Source organism: Nicotiana tomentosiformis, chromosome 4 (assembly GCF_000390325.3).
Source record: "Nicotiana tomentosiformis chromosome 4, ASM39032v3, whole genome shotgun sequence".
Taxonomy (NCBI): Eukaryota; Viridiplantae; Streptophyta; class Magnoliopsida; order Solanales; family Solanaceae; genus Nicotiana; species Nicotiana tomentosiformis.
This window is the reverse complement of record NC_090815.1, coordinates 89,416,800-89,436,436: the sequence shown is the minus strand read 5'-3', so window position 1 is coordinate 89,436,436 and position 19,637 is coordinate 89,416,800. Positions and strand designations below refer to the sequence as shown.

Genomic DNA, 19,637 nt, shown 5'->3' with positions numbered 1-19,637 from the left:
ATGAAGCGATTTATGTATTGACTTCAGTTACTATTTTAAAAGGGTTTTTTGGGATTCGCTCAGGGCTGGGCACTATCAAAATGTACTGAGATTCGTGTGGGCTTGGTTCTGTGAGGCTTACATATCAAGTGCTTGACTGTGTGTCCTAAACACGTCTAATGCCCAATGCTCGGGGTCTAGGCTCGCCCAATAATTATTGCTCAAATCATGTGTTAAATTTCTTAATTAGAAATATTAACCCTCAAAATTTTTTAACAAATAAATGATTAAAGTTATATATATATATATATATATATATATATATATATATATATATATATATATATATATAGGAATACGAAGACCGAGAATATAAGGAGTTATAATATTGCATATTTACTAAATCAGAACAACTCCAAGGTAAATCTCAAATACCCTTCTCAAATACCCTCTTCTCATTCTCTCCGTTCTCCTCTTCCGCTTCCGGCTTCTTTCTAGTGAGATATTGTACTTTTCGCTATTGCCAATCTGCCTTTCCTCTCAGCTTTTGTTTTCAATTGTAGTTTTCTCTGCTTAGTATTTCTATGTTTTTCCTTGTAATTTTTATTTGTTTGCTTGTTATCGGCTTTTCGTTTTCCTTTTGGGAATTCTCTGTTTTTCTGGTGATGTTTTAATTTTTAGAGCTTCAATCATCTTTTCTGTTTGTTCCGAATAATCTTTAATTAACACCTTCGTTTCATTTTTCGTCTGTTCTTTCAGACATTCTCAACAATTGTATAATTTGTGACGGAGATGACAGCCGATGGCTGCTGAAAAAGGAGAAAAACACAGTCATGTATAAGCCGGGTATACGTTAGTTTCCTATTCTTTTGGTGGCATATATTTTTTATTTTATCTTTTTAGACATTTTAGTTGTTGGATTTCTACATGCATGTCTATAGTTTAGCTGCATTTTGTCATTCATAGTAGGTATTGATCCTTATTGCATTAGCTAGTGAACATTCTTTATTTCCTTATTGCATCAGCTATTGAACATTTTTTACCTGGGTACATTGGCCTCTTAACTTTTGTAGTATGCAGGTCATTCAGTCCTCATAGATAAGTGGTAGTAGTAGCTTTTTCATAGATGAGTAGTATTTAGTAGATCTCTATTGTACTGGTGGTATCTTGACTTCTTTAATACTAACAATATTAGACATATCGGAATATGGGAGAAACGAATATGGATGAATGTGTATGACAAAATTGAGATCTTTATAGTTACTTATATTTTGTATTTTAAAGAATTACATTGACTGAATAAGAAGGGAAAAATATATTTCTCTGACAATCAAAAACTTATTCATTATGTCAAAAAAACAGCATCATAATCTACAAAACAGACATGACACTGGCTTCAATTTCTAGGGTACAAGTGCACATGAGCTGTTTCTCCTCGAATTTACTTGAGCAATCTGCCATGGTATCACGATTCCTTTCCTTCCCTCGTTCTATTCTTGATGAAATGTTCTCGTACCTAGTGACATGTCGATTTGCAGTGGCATGTTAAATTGGAAAGATTAATTTTCTAAGCTTTCAGGCATTTACATTGAGGTGATGACCATTGACCTTTAGATTTTGATGAATTTGGTTTGCAATATTTTTAGTAGAGTTTTCAGCATAGTTAGTGAATAAATCTTATTGTGATTAAAAGTGAGCTGGTCAAGTTGTCTAAATCTTATTGTGATTAGTGAATAAATTTCAAAAGCTGTAAAAGATGAATTACAATTTCCCAGAAAGAAACTTTGAAAGATTGCAATTGGCAATTGAACTAAAATTGTACATGAACCATAGTACTCAAAGATTTCTTTCAAGAACCTCTTGGAGCATGAATGGTTAAATTCATACGATGGAGGTGGCTGAAAACATGGATGAGGAAAACGTGAGGGTTATATCCACTATTTCATTGTGTCCATATATACTTGGTCTTTCCTTTATGTTAAAAGTCGAGGCATGCAATATTTTGGGTGGGAATAGCTTTCAGCCTTGTGGAAATTCATGTTTTTCTTTGGAGTTGAGTGTGAGGCTATCTGTTATCCTCAAATTTTCCTGGGAGTGATTATCTTTTTTTTTTTTTTTTTTTTTTTGGTATTTTCGCATTCGTTAGATATGACCCTTTCTCGATGGTGTGCACTTTGGTGTGTGTAGGATCAAATGTTTTTGGGGAAGTTTCAAAGCTCTTTGCATATGTTGGATTAATTTGCATTTCAAGTCTGATATCTCCTTATAGAAAGGATGCATGTCATATAAAAATTCTATCGAAGCAAATTTTGTGTATTTTCGCTCAAAGAAAAAAAAAAGATTTTTTAGATTATTTAACTATTCCTGGTGTTTCATGAATATGCCACTAGAAAGATTAAAATGAAGAGATCTAAAAGGCCTCTACAAATTGGATGTGCAGGAAAGATCGAAAGTTGTTTTAGCTTCAGTCCAAACTCTTGGGACACTGCTCCCTTCTTTTTCCTTTGGTTTTATTTTATTAAAGTTTTTGTTTCCACATCTGTTTTTGTTTCCATATTTTGTTTTCACGTAGAAAGGAAAGAAATAAAGTCTCACTTGGCCTTAAATGATCAAGTTGAAATAATATAAGTGTATGACAAGAAAATGAGGTTAAAACAATAGGGAAACTGCACGGGCAAAAAGCAAAAATTAAAAGCACAGAAGAGTAATTGAAAGTGTAGTACTTCATTACGCATATATTTAACTTTTCATGAATATTTTGTTTTATAATTCATGACTTGGATATCCTCTGTCTATTAACACTGAGGTAGTAAGTTGTAGTATGGCGACAATTACAAATTTTTTGAAGCAAAACTTTAGTTATAAGTTCTTTTGGATTATATAATTCATTTATTTTTAATTTATAATATAGAGTGATTCTATACCTTGGTGTTTGTACGAAGCATCTCTATCCATTCAAAGATTAAGCAACTTGGGTGTCGTAATGTCAATCTTTTTTTAATATAAAAAGAAGAATTTATTGATATGAAGTGTCATAAACCTTATCTCCCTAAGAATTTATTAATTAAGAGAGTACTGTGATTGCCCATGAAAATTACCTCTGCACAAATACAGTAGAAAATGGCTGCAATGCTTGATACATAGTTGTCATGATTTTCTGAAGTCTTCTGTATAATTCTGTATACAATTGTATGCTCTTTAACTCGTAATCGAACGATATGTTGAAGGATTAATACAACTTGTTAAGTAGAGTTCATTCAAAACTTTTATTTTCTTGATGCAATTTGAAATTTCTAGATATAGGCTCACGTCAGGTCTATGGTGCATTTCTTCTTGGCAGCGGAAGGTAAGCATTAAAGTGAGTTGCTTTATAATGCAGTGCATTCGTTAAATGAAGTTTGTGCATAATTGTACATGTGTGCATTTACTATATGAACTTCTTGGAATAAATGTGCATTTGTAAAAGATCCTTAAGTTAGCAAGTAGTGATAGAGTAGTTTTTGTTTTCATGGTCAAATAGTGAAGCTTCTCTCTCTATCTATTTCTCTATCTCTCTCACACACACACATACAGACACTTATATATGTAGAAAAGTGGGGTAAATATTTTTCTATGACTTCTCTTTTTCTTTTTGCTTGGGTGGGACTTTAGAGGTTGGAAGTGGGTGATTTTTCATATAGGAGACAAAGCATTATGCTTATCCTTTGAGAATTTAAATGTTGAATGATACTTTAAAAGAAGAAAGTTACATTTGCTTCTTTTTGCAGATTCTATGTAGAATCGAGATGTCACAGCAGGTGGTAATTTTTTGCGCAAATATTTTCCCATAGGTGATTTATTTATTTTTTATTATAACTTATCATTGCCTTATACCTACGCGTCCCGACTTCTCGCTCACAAGTTGTGTGGAGTACTAATGGTTGTCCATTCATCTTCTTAATCTTTAAAAGTTCAAGCGATTCAAACTTTTAGCTAACTTAATTATGCTCTTCTAAATGTAATTGCTATATCAAATAGTAAGAATAGGATTATGTAATAGACCTCAAAATCATAGTTATGTAGTGATATTTATTATTTTGGTCTCTAAAAACAACTTTCAGTTGAGGAGTTCTATTTCTTGCAAGTCTATGCAGCATGATCGTTATAAAGAATGACTAAATTTGGTACCTAAAATAATATAGGAGGATAAATGTGTAGAGAGGTGAGTTGAGCTTGAACCCCCATGTTGTTACCTTAACCGCAAGGATATATTTGTGGTGCATTCTGGCATTGGTTACAAACCAGTAAAATAATGTAAAAATAAGCCGTGTAGCCTTATGCTTTGTCTCAAATTAACTATATCAATGGCATTTCATTTTTTACCTGCATTTATGCGCTTCAGAAAGTTTTAGAATAGTATGTCATGTACTTTTAGAACTTGAATACAGGACTATGATTTTCGTTGTTTGTTGAGTGACATAATAATTGGTAGTTTTTTCTAGATCACATGTATCTACGTTCACTATATAAGCGCATCAGTTACATATATGTTGTATATATCGTCAGTCCTACTCATTGAAATTTTATATATTTGTTGTTACATTTAATCTTGAACTTTGGTTAATCGAGTATCTTTTCCAGTTTTTCATCACAAATCCTGATGTAGCACTAGCAGAGAAAGTGGGCTCTTTTTCTTGGATATGATTACGAAAAAATAAAAGGAAGCAGTACCATCAAGCCATCCTTCTGGTTAGGGGAACACTACTTATGTGATGCAACAATTTCAATTGCCAATTGTTTCTACTGTTGCATTCTCGTGTTCCGTTTGAGTATATTATAGTTATTGAAATGCTTCTCCGATTCACTATAGGTATTGAAGGTCACTTCATTGCATGCAAAAGCTATGCCATTTGCTATGCAGTAAAGAGACTGCTTCAACATTTATCCGCATAAAAATTGTTTTAAAACATTATCACCCATATTCCATCAAAATGGGAACTCCTACAAATTTTAGTCAATGTATTTCTACTTTTTTATTTATTAAATCCAATATAATGTCACGTGGGACATATATCTTTGTATACGGTCGAAATGAATTTCAGCCTTGGTATGTCCGGTACGGTTCGAAGGGTGGTGTATCGAAGTAAGATCCCGAAGAGGGGCACGAACTAACCTAGAGCCCGAGGAGGCCGGTCCGTGTTGAGATCGATATCATAATCAAACTCGAACAAGAATCGAACCATGGCGCGGGTAGATCTATCGTGCTGATAATCCAAAAACAACCTTACATCGACCTGGAATCCATCCGAGGGCTCGAACCAAGATCACGAGTTCGAGTCGAAATTAAGCTCGAACCAAAATCGAGGATTCTAAGCAAGATCGAGCTCGCAAACAAAAGCCGTTGTAATACCACTAGGGGAATCTTGGCAGAAATTATGGAAAAACTGATGTATCATGGGTCTTCCACTGAATGTTTATTTTATTATACTTGGAGCCAAACCCCTTCACTATAAAAGGGCTTGTTTATCATTCTTGTAGGGCATCTTTTTGGAGATTTAGACTATCTAAAACTGTATTATTTCCTCTAGAAGCAAGAGTGATCTTTCTAGTTTCTTAGATTGATTCTATTTTGTTAAATCCTAAATTCACTGTTCATAATTGATTCGTCTGGATTACGTTTTTCTCCAACCTATATTCATCCTTTTATTTATCCTAGCATTCTGTATTAAGTTGTACTACATATCTTCGGAACTGCGTATAAATTCAACTATATCCATTTTTCGGGTAAACAATCTTATAAGTTTTATTAGCCTGTTAGGGAACACTAAGTTCCGATATTTTCTTTTTTCATCTTTGGCTTCCTAAGTAGTTAGCTTTTGGATGCTTCTGCTTTCGAGTTTCTATGATATTTACATATTTCTAATTTTTGTGCTTGGCAATGTAATGTTGAGATATGTATTATATTTAAATGTACATTTACATTACACATAAGACACGAAGTGTTTGGTTTTATAATGTAAGAATTGTATTCGCAGCTAAATCATTATATAGAATTATTTACTCGCAAATTTACATATAAAGAGCCGAGACAAATTAACTATAGAGTAACTTATAGTCCTAAATTAGTAGTTTCAGAAAATGTATTTGTCACATAACTTTTGACATTTTGAACAATATCTCCAAGCATAGTGATATCATTGGATTTCCAAAAGAAAGGCAAAGGTTTATGTCCACAAATTCTAATTTTCTGAAAAAATGAAGCTCTTATAGTTCCTACAAAAAAGGGAATTCTAATTCAATAATTCACTCGTAAAATTAGCAAACAATTAAATTTATAATTTTAAAAAATTCAAAATTTACCAGACTAATTTTATGTATCTACCACTATTTTGGATTGATGCAAGAATATGTTATCTAACCTGACAGTGTTCCCAGTTCAGTTTACTAATTAAGAATTTTTTTAAAAGAAAATCAAGGTAGACTAATTAAGAAAAGATGGCATGCAATGAGAATGGTATGGCAAATTTTAAGAATATATCAAAAGATAAAGAAGGCTGTCAAAGGACAAAGAAACATTCAACAACAACAACAACTAAGCTACCGTCAGGAAAGCTTTGTGTGATTTCAAATAAAAGTTAGGAAAGCTGCTCAAATAATTCTAAGTCTAGAATATTATTCTCATAGAATCCCAGAAATCCTACAAGAATACAACACTAAAAAGGATCTCAGGAATATGAGAATATTACATGTACACAACAAATCTAGAGAAGATAAAAAGTGGCAAGACAGATGAGCAGGTCTCAAAACCGTCTCAGGAAATGGAGGCTGTGAAAGAAGATGATTACAAAATGTATTTATGGTACTTTCATCAGCACGCGCAGCTCTTTTATGTACTTCTGCCGGAACCAAACACCCCCTTTAGACTAAACACGAAAGCTAGTGTCATCATCAACACACTGCTGAAAAGTTGTATGCTTATTATAGTGACCGTAAGCGTAACTTGGACTTTACCTGTCATTGTAGATTTTCAGATTTTCACAAGGTACTGTAGAGTCCAAAATTCAAACCATATTGGTGCTTGTACGAGCGATTCTCTGGGCTTCTTCAAGGTCCTTCAAGAATCTACATTTCCACCACACATTATACAGAAATCAGCTAACTGAATAAATAAGACTAAAGAAACCTTTGTGCAGAACTTAATGTAGCTGGGAGAAGAACAGGAATAACCAAAAAAAAAAAACATGTCCTGAAGTTGATAGAAACAAGAAGCTTCAGGACCCAAATGTGTTAGAGTTGAGCCAAACGAATAATATATAGTTTTTCTCGTACAAAAAGAGGCTGTACAAGAAGCACATTGTCTTTTATTTGCCGGGGACAGTATACCTCTTAGAATTTAGAAGGGCAGAACCACCGAGTATAAAACGAATCCCGGAATTTGTAGAATTCTGCAGAGCAACTGAACGTGATTCTTCATATGTTGTCCCACCAACAATGAAAATCACCACCTCCTGTGGCCTGTATATGACAAACAATAAAGGTTGTTTTAGCTGCATGAATTGTTTAAGCACCATAATATTTTTGTCAAGGTTCCAACTCATCTTCAACCCTAAAATGTGGCTAGCAAGTGTAGTTGAACTGATTTCGAAACCAAAGTTTTGAAAAACTACGAAGAGAAAAACACCCCAAAAAATAAATATTAAAGGACGAAGCAGGAGCTGGAGTTGGTTTTGGTAAACATTTTAAAGGTTGAAACCGTCCCAAAGTTGAATGACCTGCGCTGGCAGAGTTGATCCTGTGGGACACATCCCAGAAACTCTCTTGCCTAGGGGAGGAGGAACACAGCATGCATCTGCATCAAATAGAATCTTGAAGGGAGGGGTGCAGATGTCAGATTAAATGAAGAAGAATGTTAAGCAAGGAAAGAAGTGGCAGAAAGCCCAGGAAAAAGGGATAAGGAAATTGAAAAAGAGAGTTTCATGTCATCCGTGACAGGGAAAATAGAGGAAGAGGCAATGGCATAAAGAACACCAAGGATAAATCAAGGTAAAATTAATTAGCTGGCATTTCAGGGGGTTGAATAGGAGTAAACAAAGAATTCTGAGAATGCTGGTCCACAAAGGGGAAACAAATGTTTTCTGTTTACAGGAAATCAAAATCGAGCAATGAACAGGGATTGGTACGACAAATAAGTGCAAATAAATGCGTGAACTATGTTTTATTTCATCTTGCAGTTATTCCTACTTGTTGCAATTATCTTTTCTTTTTCCGTCGTTCTCTAGCCGAGGGTCTATCGGAAACAGCCTCTCTGCCCTTCCAGGGGTAGGGGTAAGGCTGCGTACATCTTACCCTCCCCAGACCCCACTTGTGGGAAGCTACTGGGTTTGTTGTTGGTGGTGGTGGTACAGAAGGCTATGATCATGCAAAGACGCAGTGTATGGAGTACACTCCATAACAGTGCAGTTGTATCACATTCTCGCTGAGTATATGGGCCCGTTAGAAGTGAAGGAAGGTTTGAGCTGTCGCGTGAATTCACTACCTTCAAAAGTTGTTATGAAGGACCATTGGTGAGATTTCAATTTAATCAGCCATGAGGTGGAGAGACGCCTTGAATTCAAACTTAATGTAGCCATGCGGCAATTCTCAGAATATGTAGAAGACATGGAGTTAATTGACTCTCTGTGTGATGGAAAATTTATGCGGACAAGAGGGGCAAGATTCGGGGTGAAGTCAACAATAGACAAGTTCCTCCTCCATTTAATGGGACGACAAGTCTAGCTTCTAAAACTATGGGCCTTACCCTAGGGTCTTCTGAAATCATAATGCACTTGTATACAATGTGAACAGTGGGAAAAAAGAGCTCATACTTCAAGTTCCAAAATAGGTGGCTGAAAGATAAGGACTTTTGGAGTTGGTGCAGAAGTAGTACAGATCATATAAAGTAGATGGCCAACTAGATTATTTGTTAGCCAAAACACCAACAGTAGTTAAAAGGAACCCAAAGGAATGGAATATATATTGCTTTGGCTCATTGGAAAAAGGAAGACCGAAATCCTAGATAACTTGATTAAATTGGATGAATGGGCAGAAGAGAGAGAACTGCCTGAATTTGAAGTTATCCCATGAGTCTAGTTTAAAGTCTGAATTAGTGGTCAAAAGGAAAGTGGTACTGATTGTTGGTTTACCAAAATAACATTCTTCAAAGCATTAGCATAACCACCAATGAAAATCTATTGATTCCTATTTAAAACGTATAAAATCAAGATAGTAGCACCTCAGTTGCTGCATCAAGCTGTCGATTGCTACAATAGCTAGGTTACAAATTTCAATCACAACATAGACTGTGACTTTAGTATCGGAACTAAACACTTACTACGAGAAAGAGTTTGAGCATGCCAGAATTATTTATAGAAAGTAGTTGCACTTCTTATGTCAAACTGTCAAGGTCTTGCAAATAAAACAAGTCTTTGGCTAGAGTACTCTTACTCTTTCTCTTGGGGCACTAAAACTAGAGAAAAGGCTGAAACAAAATTTGAAATATCATTGCAGCTCAGTGACTGACCTGGCTTGTTGAAAGTGATTTCCTACATAAGGATAGTCCACATCTCTCAACCTCCCCCTGGTGATATTCTCCATGGTTTGGAATAGAAGAGGTTGATGCTGGGTATACACATTCTCAACCCCCTGTGACAAAAATCAACTGTAAGCCATTAAAATCTCATCTACAAGGTGTTGGATAAAGATAGTAATAATCATTTTGGGAGGGGGGCATAATAACTCTGGGAAAGGAAAGTATCAGAAAAGCATTTTGTGTTCAACTTCTTAAAATTTTCTAGTTAAGAAGTAGCTGAACTTTTTAGTATTTATTTAGAGCAATATGAAGTTTTAGATTCTAATTTGGTTACATAGTTTTAATTAATCAAGAGTGACTAGGCTGATACTATCGCTATAATCAGAGGAAACCAATTGCGCAAGTCAATTGAAGAGGTGGACAAAGATCGTTTATGAGGAATATGGACGTGACCAACATATACATGGTTTTCCAAAGTTGATTGGCATTTTGGTGGGCAATGGTAATCGAATCTGTAACTATGTTTCTGCCTTGATGTATGGTATGGCAATACCACATTTAAGATGATTTCCAAAACTTAATTCTCTGTTCAAGAGAAAGGGAAATCACCAATGGCAGAGTTACTAAAAAGAGAAAGTCACAGGCTAGTTGGGATGTAATATGTATCTCTTCTCTTAAAAGACTACAGGATTGGGAAGTTAAAGAGGAGGTGGTGTTCTTCCAGAGGCTGCATAGCAGGAAGGAGGATATTTTAACTTGGGAAAAATCATCTGTGAGATGCTTCAGCTCAAACCATTGTGAGAGTTCTAGCATTCCAAGCACGGTGGATTCTTTTAGTGCAATGTGTGATGCTGTTTCATCAGCAAACAATTTAAGAAATAGAAGATGTATTATCGTTAGTAGTTGTTGTTTCAGCAAACAACATGGCGAGGACACTGATCACCTGCTGTACATTGTCGTTTTGCCTTGGAGTTATACTGTTTTCAAAATATAAAGAGTTGTCCCAAAACCAGTGGCAGAAATGTTAATAAGTTGGCGGACAAAGAAGTATTAGAAACAAACAGAAGCATATTACGGAGAACAGCAGCCTTTTGTCTATATTACATCTTTGTATAACCAGGAAATTCCTAATTGTATAGAAGGTTCTGCATATTGCTTGAATGCTTAATGTGTGCTTGTAATACAAATGGATGTACATACAAAACCTACTTGGTGTGAAATTAAAAAAATGAACTTACAAGATTGAAAAATAGGTCTATCACTGACCTTTTAAGTTCTCTGCAAGCATCATACAAGTATTAAACAAAAAAATACATCCATTGCTTAAGGAATAAAAAAATTGTCTCTCAAGTGACGTTTTCATTTTCCAAATACGAATGCTTGAGATGTTTCTACGATTCTAGATTATATAAAGTTCTGGATTCCGTTAATAGTACAGAGAAAAAGTAAAGAATTATACTTCCTAGACGCACCTTAAGACCACGAGCCATGTTACGTGCAATGTTCAGGAGATCTCTGTTCCCATACAGGTCCCCAGTTCTCTTATCAACTCCTGCTTGCTTTAGAAGGAATTGCACTAGCTTCAAACCATAACCAAAGTCCAAAATAAAAATGATTTCATTTGTCAAATGAAATTGTCAATGTAATATCAAGCGCACATGAACAATCAATCCAACAATAGAAGAAAACACAATTTGATGCCAATACCTACATATAAACTATAATCAACAACAAGCATGAACTGAACAAGACTACTGACTTTTTACCTACTTATATCAAACATAATAACCATGTTTGTAAAGAATGCTGTTGTTTTTCCTCTTTTAAACATAATAACCTACTTTTCTCTTTTAAAGAATGTTGTATAATCTTCACATAATAAATACAAAAGTAAAATTTTTGAAGACCATCAGGAGCAATAATTTTGAGCATCCACAGACAGATCAGATCAATCAACAAAGAGAATAAAGCACATTAACTGCTAGCTAAAAGAAAAATTGGCCTTTACAGAAGGCACCGAGTGAGGTCCTAATGATCTTGTTTTCACTCTTTCACAGGGAGAGAAACAATGGGCAAAGGCAGTACAATTTGTAAGATACAGGTAATAAAAGCAAACAGAGCAAGATAGCAAGACTAACACAAAAAAGAAGCTGAAAAAGGCAACAATCATAGTAATCCTCCTTACTCCAGGCTTATACTTGGGCGACCGAGATGCCAATTTGTTGAATAGCTGCATGAGTTGAACAGGACTCTCCTTCTCATAGCGCAAGGCATACAGCATTACGAGGCGCAGGCGGTCAATATCAGAGATATTATCATTATTCAATAGATTTGTCACAGCCTGTAGACGTAGCAGAATTTAGAAAAGAAATTATACCCAAAATGATCGTCGTCACTGATTTTCAAATCTTATAGTCACTAGTGCTAAGTACAAGACAAGTCAAAACAGTATATAGATATAATTAACATTTGTGGCTCAATATCAGACATGTCAATACAATTTAAATTATGAGCATCTGACATGAGAATCAGCTCAGTTTCAGAGCCGTCATCCCACTGTATTGTTTGCTTCCCAGATATCTGAATGGAATTAGCATGTTTCAATGATTTGGAACCTGCTTCTACAAAGTCTCTCCAACCAGGGAACCAATAGCATATATTTAATAATGTCAACAGACTACTTTGCACTAAATCTCAGTCAAGATTTAAGCCACGAACTCACTGGAAAAAGAGTAAAGTTATCAATGCAGCAAACTTATCAGAAAACATTACCACCAAACATACCAGTGATGTACATGACTTATTTTAGTAAAGAAAGGTAGAAAATATTTATTAAACAATCTAGTATGCGATTGAACCAAATTTGTTACCTCTTCTTTTCTTTCAGGAAGTACAGAAACTTGTATCATTTCCAGAATCAACAATATACAAGGTTGTGCGACATTTTTGTTCATGGCCAAAGAACTCATTGACATATTAGTAATTTCAAAAGTAGATTTCAAATACATCCCACATGTGTTGTATCTTGAATAGACACTTTATATATGGAAATCACAAAATAGATGCAAATACAACTCTATATTTATGACACTATCAATGTGTAACACCTAACAGCATGGATAGGGACGCAAGAGTCGAATCCGAGACACAAAATTGTTGAAATTGGATTTCAAGTCACCAAGGGGGGAAAGTTTAAAAAAACAGAGTTGTCCCATGAAGCAAAGGGGATTGGGGGAGGGATTAACCCCAAAAATTTTAAACTCAAAAAGATGACACAACACATATTAGACAGTATGCTATAATTTATGTAATATTAATTATCACTTTTTATAAGTAATACACATAGCCTATAAAACAACAAAAACACGGTAAATAAACCCAAGAGGAACTTTTAAAAAGCTCTTAGATCATTAAAAGTTTTCAAATAGGTGAACAAAAAATAATAAGAGACATAGAAACATATAATTTTCATGCACATTGCTAGCTGAGACATGACCAACACACATACGTGGCCTTAAATTTCATGTCCATGCTTCATAGTTTAGCGTATCCATTCACCAAGAGGGTGGGACGTGACAGGGATACTCCATTTTTTCTCCGCTTTTTTTTTTTTTTTTTTTTGTACAAGTAAAAATTGGGACCCAAGTGGATCAGGAGGATTGATGACAGTAATATACCCTTTACCACAACAAACACACCAACTCAGAAGTGTACATGCCTCGGTTCAGAGCACATATGCTCACGACTGAATCAAACCGCTGGTTATCTTTCTAGGCGGCAAGTTTACTTGATACACCCTAAGCTCTTGTTATCCAGGACTTGTCTATACACGATTGCGCGTATCATGTGTAATAATGGTTTCAAAAGTGATAACATGCAACAATAAGTATCTCTTTCCCTCCTCCCTCCTCCCCTCTCACGAACAACTCATTTAGATTTAGTTTACAATAGCAGTATCTGTTCATTAAAACAATAATTTCAAACGAAGTTCCAAAGGAGAACTCAAAGAAAATCGTTGTTGCTTGAACACGGAGTGACCTTGGTTTTAGTTACATCTTCAACGCAATCAAAGGAATTTCAGAATGTAAACTAGTTTATCAAAAAAAAGGAATTTAGCATGTAAAACTTAGTCCAAATAACCACCAAAAGTAGAAAACAGAGAAGAAGACTAGAAGAAAAATTTCCTTATATTCTACTTAGTTTTCCACATTTACTTTCCATAACTGATAAGAAAGTTATGCTTCAATACTGAAGGACTAGGCTACCTCGAATGCTGCCCCTTGTCCACCATTGCAAGCCAATTCTTGTTCTGTCTGTGAAACCAACATGAGTTTTCGCTCTTCAACTATCTTGCTCATTTCCGTAACCAGTGTCACATGCTTAGAAACATTGCCTTGCATTTTTCTGTATTCCGGGTAGTTGTCGACAAATTTAGCCATGTCCTCTGCAAAAATGCAAGCCTTATGAACAGAAGCTTCTTTTTAGAAGAAAAATACCATGTCGGAGTTGCAACAGAAACACTTGCTGTACAACCCAAAGTTAAGCTACAAGCTCGCAAATACAAACCTATCGTCTGGATATTTTGGTTACTCTTTGCCACTTGTTGGAAGTCGTCCACCATTTTCTTAATATTCATTCCAATATCTCCGAAGTTGTCATACATATTAGCTTTGAAAAATGCATCTTGCTCAGATGACAGTACAACCTCCTGAAACCATAAAGAATCAACAGGTAATGAATTATTTTGGAAAAGATAACAAGGCAGTATTTAGATACAAGAGGAAATAACTTTTAACCTGTTGATCTTTTGGCAATTTGCCAACGTTTTTCAGGTTGACCTTGTTATCTTGAATACCTATCAACTCATGAACCATTGCCTGTAAAAGCACATAGCACAAATGAGCAGCATTACTTTTAAAGTGACACACTAACGTTACTTGAAGAAGAGGGGGACGCACAATTTTATGGAAATGACAGAAGTACAGAAGAGGCACAAACTGTTAGAAATAACAAGGGCAGAGAACTTACAGACTAGCCATACCTGATAGGTCCACTGATTAAGCAGTGGAGTCACGGGGTCATCTCTCCTATCAATTATTAGCAACAATGGAGAAACTTCTGTTCTCCTGAAATCAAAAAGACCACTCTCTTGCTGGTACATCAGCTTCTGCAATATCAACAGAAGAAAATTGTGTTCAATTTTTTACTTTTCCAATCTGAAATATCCGAAATCAACTACACATTCAACCTCAAGCAAGAGAGGTAATAATCCTAATAATGGAACTTGATAGGCTACAAAGAACAACATGAGGAAAAAGAAAGAAACAGTTGGTGTGCTTACAGAAGCTTCATGTGCTATTCTTTTCGCAATATCGGATGTCCGTGAATATCGAATAATAGGCCTTCGCTTTAACGCCAGGAAAACTGCAGAAATTCCATCAACAACTCGTTCACAAAATTGCTGCAATGCTGATGGATCTACAACTGCCGGGAGCATATACATGTGGTTTGAGGCCATATTTAACGTGAAATGGTAAGGGTCCAACGCAACAAAATCTGCATAAAATTCCTGCAAATTACGTCAATAATCATGTAACATAGCAAATGTCTAGTTTCAATAAACAATTTAAACAAGTTACAGGCCACAACAAATTTTTAGAGCTCCAATAGAAAGATGTTATCAGCAACAATTTCTTAATGTTTTTCCACATTATGCAATATCCTTTTTCAAATGCACATGATTCTAACAGTAGAATTTCTTAAAACAGTAGAAAATGCTAATTCTAAACATACCTGCAACTGCTGGACAACTTCATGTTCATCTGAATCGGCTAACATATGAAGTTGAGTATCTTTCAAAATATTGGAGAAAACTGTGCAGCAAGAAGGATATATTAAATGTTTTATCCTTGAGAAACTTTGGACAACAGCATTTTACACTGATATGTTCTTCTGAAATATATTAATATACAGCCTGAATTTATTAGCAGATTTCCCCGTGCCGTCCAATTATAGAGGATACACTTACAAAGGTGATACTCTCCAAATCTTGGCTTAGCCAGTTGACGCCGCATGTGCTGAATATTCTCTGATATTGGTCTTAGAAAATAAACTGCTTTAAGATGTGACATGGATTCCTTGGACATTGAAATAGAATCTACCAGTTCCACCAGGAACACCTCCTTCTTCAGGAGCTCTGATTGAGAGTACACAACACTAACAAAACTAACCTGCTCATTAAGAACAAAAAGTAAACACCACAATTTATGACAGAATAGCAACAACAACACCAACAACAAACCCAGTGCAATCCCACACAGAATAGCATTAACACAAAAAGAAATTTTGCAGATATAATCATTTAAAACTTACGCCTAACATCTCAAGAATCCAACAAGATTAATTATTATTCTGGGCCACCTTTTACTTGATAGTAAGACAGAATTACATCATTTGTGATCATAATTTACCAACTTAACTACAAAAAGAAAAGGCACAAATAGGTAGAAGCGGAAAGTGCATAGATGCCGTAGACGACTATATTCCAAAATATCACCCCACACAAACTGATGTATCCAACTGCTAAAATCTAACTAGAAGCAGAAACAACTTAAGTCATTACTTGATACCAAAAAAGAGAAATGGAAACAACTTAAAATCCAAAGCAGACCGTCTTCCAGAACCCTGATTCCACACCTAATACACCCTTATCTAGAGAACTAACTTCCACCCTGCTGCACATGCAAAGCATATTCTATTCTTCTTCTTCCTATGGACCAAGGGCAATTAAAAGTTGGTTGCATAATATCTCCTGGAACAGGCAGCTTTCCCCAGAAAAGAAGTCATCAGTACTAGGTATAGGTGTCAAAGGGCCGGGCCGGGCCGGTCAGGGCTTGAGGAAAAGGGAACCGGCCGGTTTCGTTACCGGACCGGTTCCGAGCTTCCCCAGAGCAAAATTTAACCGGAAAGGTTCCGGGTCTAATGGACCGGGCCGGGCTTATTTAATTTATTTTTTTTGTATTTTGTATAACAATCGTCAACTTTATAAAATTAAATTAAATTTAAAAAATAGCCATTGAACCGGCCCGGGCCGGTCCGGTTAACTGGTTCCCATGTGACTTGACCATAACGGGTTGTACCAGTCCGGTTAACCCGTACTAAAAACTACCCGGCACAGTCCGGTCCCCATCCCAACCCAGCCCGGCCCGGTCTTACTACCGGGCCGGGCCGTTTGACAGCTCTAGTGCTAGGCATAAGAGGGAATACATATAAGACAAAGCTAACAGAACTGAGAAGAAAAGAATTGATCGAGTTTTCATCTATTAGGCAACTGTCAGTTCCCTGCTGCCTCTTAATTTAACTGTTCTGAAGAGAGCACTCACTGCTACTGTATCATAAAACTTTGAAACTGTACTAGTTCTCCAGTAAGATTTCAGTTATGGAATTCCGTCCCATGTCACTCAAAACAATGTTCATAAAAAACACACTCAAAACACATGAATCGGGCAAGACTTCGACAACTAGACAAATGGGCCATCTGATCCACATTCATTTTTCTTTTTGATAAGTAATCATATTTTAGATACAAAGTTAGCCCCAAATGGTTGCTGGATCTATACTAAAGTACAGACGTCTACTCACACCCCAACTTATGTAGAGAAATAACAAAATCCATTAAGATATGTATATCAATGAGAGCTTCGAGTTACACCAAAAACCAAAAACTATAAGCATTTGAACTTGAAGCTCTCCTTGGTCTAACTTCTTCCATCAAAACATCTATAATTCCTCTCCTTCCATCCTTTCAAAAATGCAAGCTGTGACTGAATTAAATAAGTTCCTGATATGTCTTTCTAGCTATATAGAGTATCTTTTGATGCCTTAGGCATGCATCATTCTGAACTTCCAAATCATGCTCAAATCTACTCCAGTAAGAAACAAGATCAAGAGAACATGATCCTCTATCTTCAGATTTCATAAACAGCAGCTTAGATCTCTTTGAAAGTAAAACGGCTGCTCCAATATGAAATTCAAAAACAGAAGCTTACTCTGGCACAAACTAACACGATAAGGTGTGCAAACATTGTCGAAAGTCTAATTACCCTGTCCAACTACATCAGCCCACCTACAAGAAAGGGTTTCTCGTCTTTGCTTTACTACAATCACTTCAATGATATCTCCAGACCCCACCACTACAACAAACGATGATAACACTATTCATTTTATCATCTCCTTTTCGGACGTACTAAGCAAAAAAACTAAAGAGTTATGAATTACTAATATTACGTTTGCATCTCCAAATCTACCCATACCCTCAATGATAAAATTCGCAACGTGGCCTGAGCAATGAGCATTTCCTTTTTTCTTTTGTGTTTCATTGACCACATTTTTTTTTTTTTGATAACCGTGGTGTCCGGGCCAGCTTGCGCGCACCTCGACTAATTCCACAGGATACTTCCCACCAGCAACAGGTACCAGGTAACTCTATCCACCAAGTCTTGGATAGATGAGATGAAATCACCTAGTATTTGCCTCCGCTGGGATTTGAACCTGAGACCTCATGGTTCTCACCCACTTCATTGACCACTAGACCACACCCTTGGGTGCTCATTGACCACATTGATAACAATCTTGTTAGCTCATAGAGCTTGGCTTCCCTGTCCAACATTTCCAGTTAAAGACTGTTGAGATGATTGAAGGTGTTAAAAGGATATCCCATAGACCTAAAATCATATTGAGGATAATTGTCTCAAAAGACCTACAATCTCTTGAAATCAGCTGGACTTACTAAGAAAAAGGAGTCCTTTCATTTTGGCTAGACTTGTATAACTTTGTAGGATAAGTATGATATTCAGCGAATCTCTAGTTAAAGAACTCCTAATTTGGCTTAAAAGACAAAATATTTAGTATTAAATGAAATGAACCTGAATAAATACAGATTTGATCCAAAGAATTCATATAGCTAGCCCAACTAAGTTGGTACTTAGAACTAGTCGATTGGCTGATAGACATGGGCAGTTGTATAATCTAAGAAGTAGGTTCAGCCGAACCCAATAGCTTTAGCTCTGACCATTTATATGTGTTAAGAAACCTACTAAATATGTACAAGTGTTAAATTTTGAACCCAGTATTCAAATGATCAGTAGGTTTAGTGGGATCCTAAACCCATAAAGTTAAAATCTTGTATCTGCCTCTGTTGATAGACTGATTGAAGCTCCCAGTAATTCTTTTTTTCATTCTTTGAGCTCAAGATTATTTCATTAAGCTACCCATTTAATATCAATCTGTAACTACACATTAATTCAAACCAAGAAAGGCATCAGATCACTAGACTTATTACTCAAAAAGGCAACTTTTTAAAGTAGTTATCTCAGTCAACTTATTTTCTCAGTCCAGAAATTTCAAATTGGATTCTTACCCATTTATCGGATCAGATAACAACCTTCATACCCATCTCAATTAAATAAAACGAAATAAACACCAAAAAGATTAAATTAAAGACACACACATAACACACAACACACAAACAAAGAAAAAAACAAAATTTTATCTTTAAAATGGAAAGAAAATAACAAACCGTGTGAGAATCAAGAATGAGGACTTTCATCCCAGAAATGTCTTGCAACATGCGATTGATATACTCCCTCACCGCTGCTACTAATACCATCTTTTCTTAGAAATCCAAAATTCTGCTGATGATTTGATCTTGTTTTTGCGACGAAAATCAGGAAGAGAAAAAAAAGATCTCAACTAATCTTTGGAGGGAGTTGAAGAACGCCTTGGAGTTTGGGGAAAAAAAGAAGAAAGAACGTTGGGGACAAAATGGCAAACATGATCCCTTATGTTTGGGGTAGGTTTAAAGTGACCCCTTCAGTATATTTTTGAGCTGTTTTGATTCTGTAAATTTGCCAAAAGTAATTATTTTTTAACTACAAATTTTAGGCAAACTTCAATTATTAGATTTAACAAGAGCCATGAAAAAACAATTAACCAAGATCCGCCAAATGCCAAAAGGTGCAACAGTAAAAACTATACAAAACACTAGAAATAAATTAAAATGACAACAATTGTACTATAACAACAATAACAACAACTCACTAAAATTCCAAAA

General features: G+C 35.6%; 1 protein-coding gene across 3 annotated transcripts; it reads right to left on the bottom strand.

Annotated features, from left to right (window-relative positions):
* Nucleotides 1–6,473: 6,473 nt before the first annotated feature.
* Nucleotides 6,474–19,351, bottom strand: LOC104119477 (vacuolar protein sorting-associated protein 45 homolog). 3 transcript variants are annotated; one of them, XR_011415504.1, is made up of 14 exons: nucleotides 19,104–19,351; nucleotides 15,555–15,756; nucleotides 15,320–15,399; nucleotides 14,868–15,095; nucleotides 14,568–14,693; nucleotides 14,323–14,403; nucleotides 14,093–14,234; nucleotides 13,792–13,970; nucleotides 11,712–11,867; nucleotides 10,999–11,106; nucleotides 9,518–9,639; nucleotides 7,342–7,473; nucleotides 6,970–7,080; nucleotides 6,474–6,881 (listed from the first exon to the last, which is right to left on the bottom strand). XR_011415504.1 is itself a non-coding variant. In XM_070199982.1 (13 exons), exons 1-13 carry the CDS (start codon nucleotides 19,191–19,193, stop codon nucleotides 7,020–7,022), a joined length of 1,707 nt encoding a protein of 568 aa, XP_070056083.1. In that variant the 5' UTR covers nucleotides 19,194–19,351; the 3' UTR covers nucleotides 6,474–7,019. The 3 variants fall into 3 exon arrangements, 1 of the variants encoding a protein (XP_070056083.1); XR_011415505.1 differs by having other exon boundaries at nucleotides 6,474–6,874; XM_070199982.1 differs by having other exon boundaries at nucleotides 6,474–7,080.
* Between the last annotated feature and the right edge of the window lie 286 nt (nucleotides 19,352–19,637).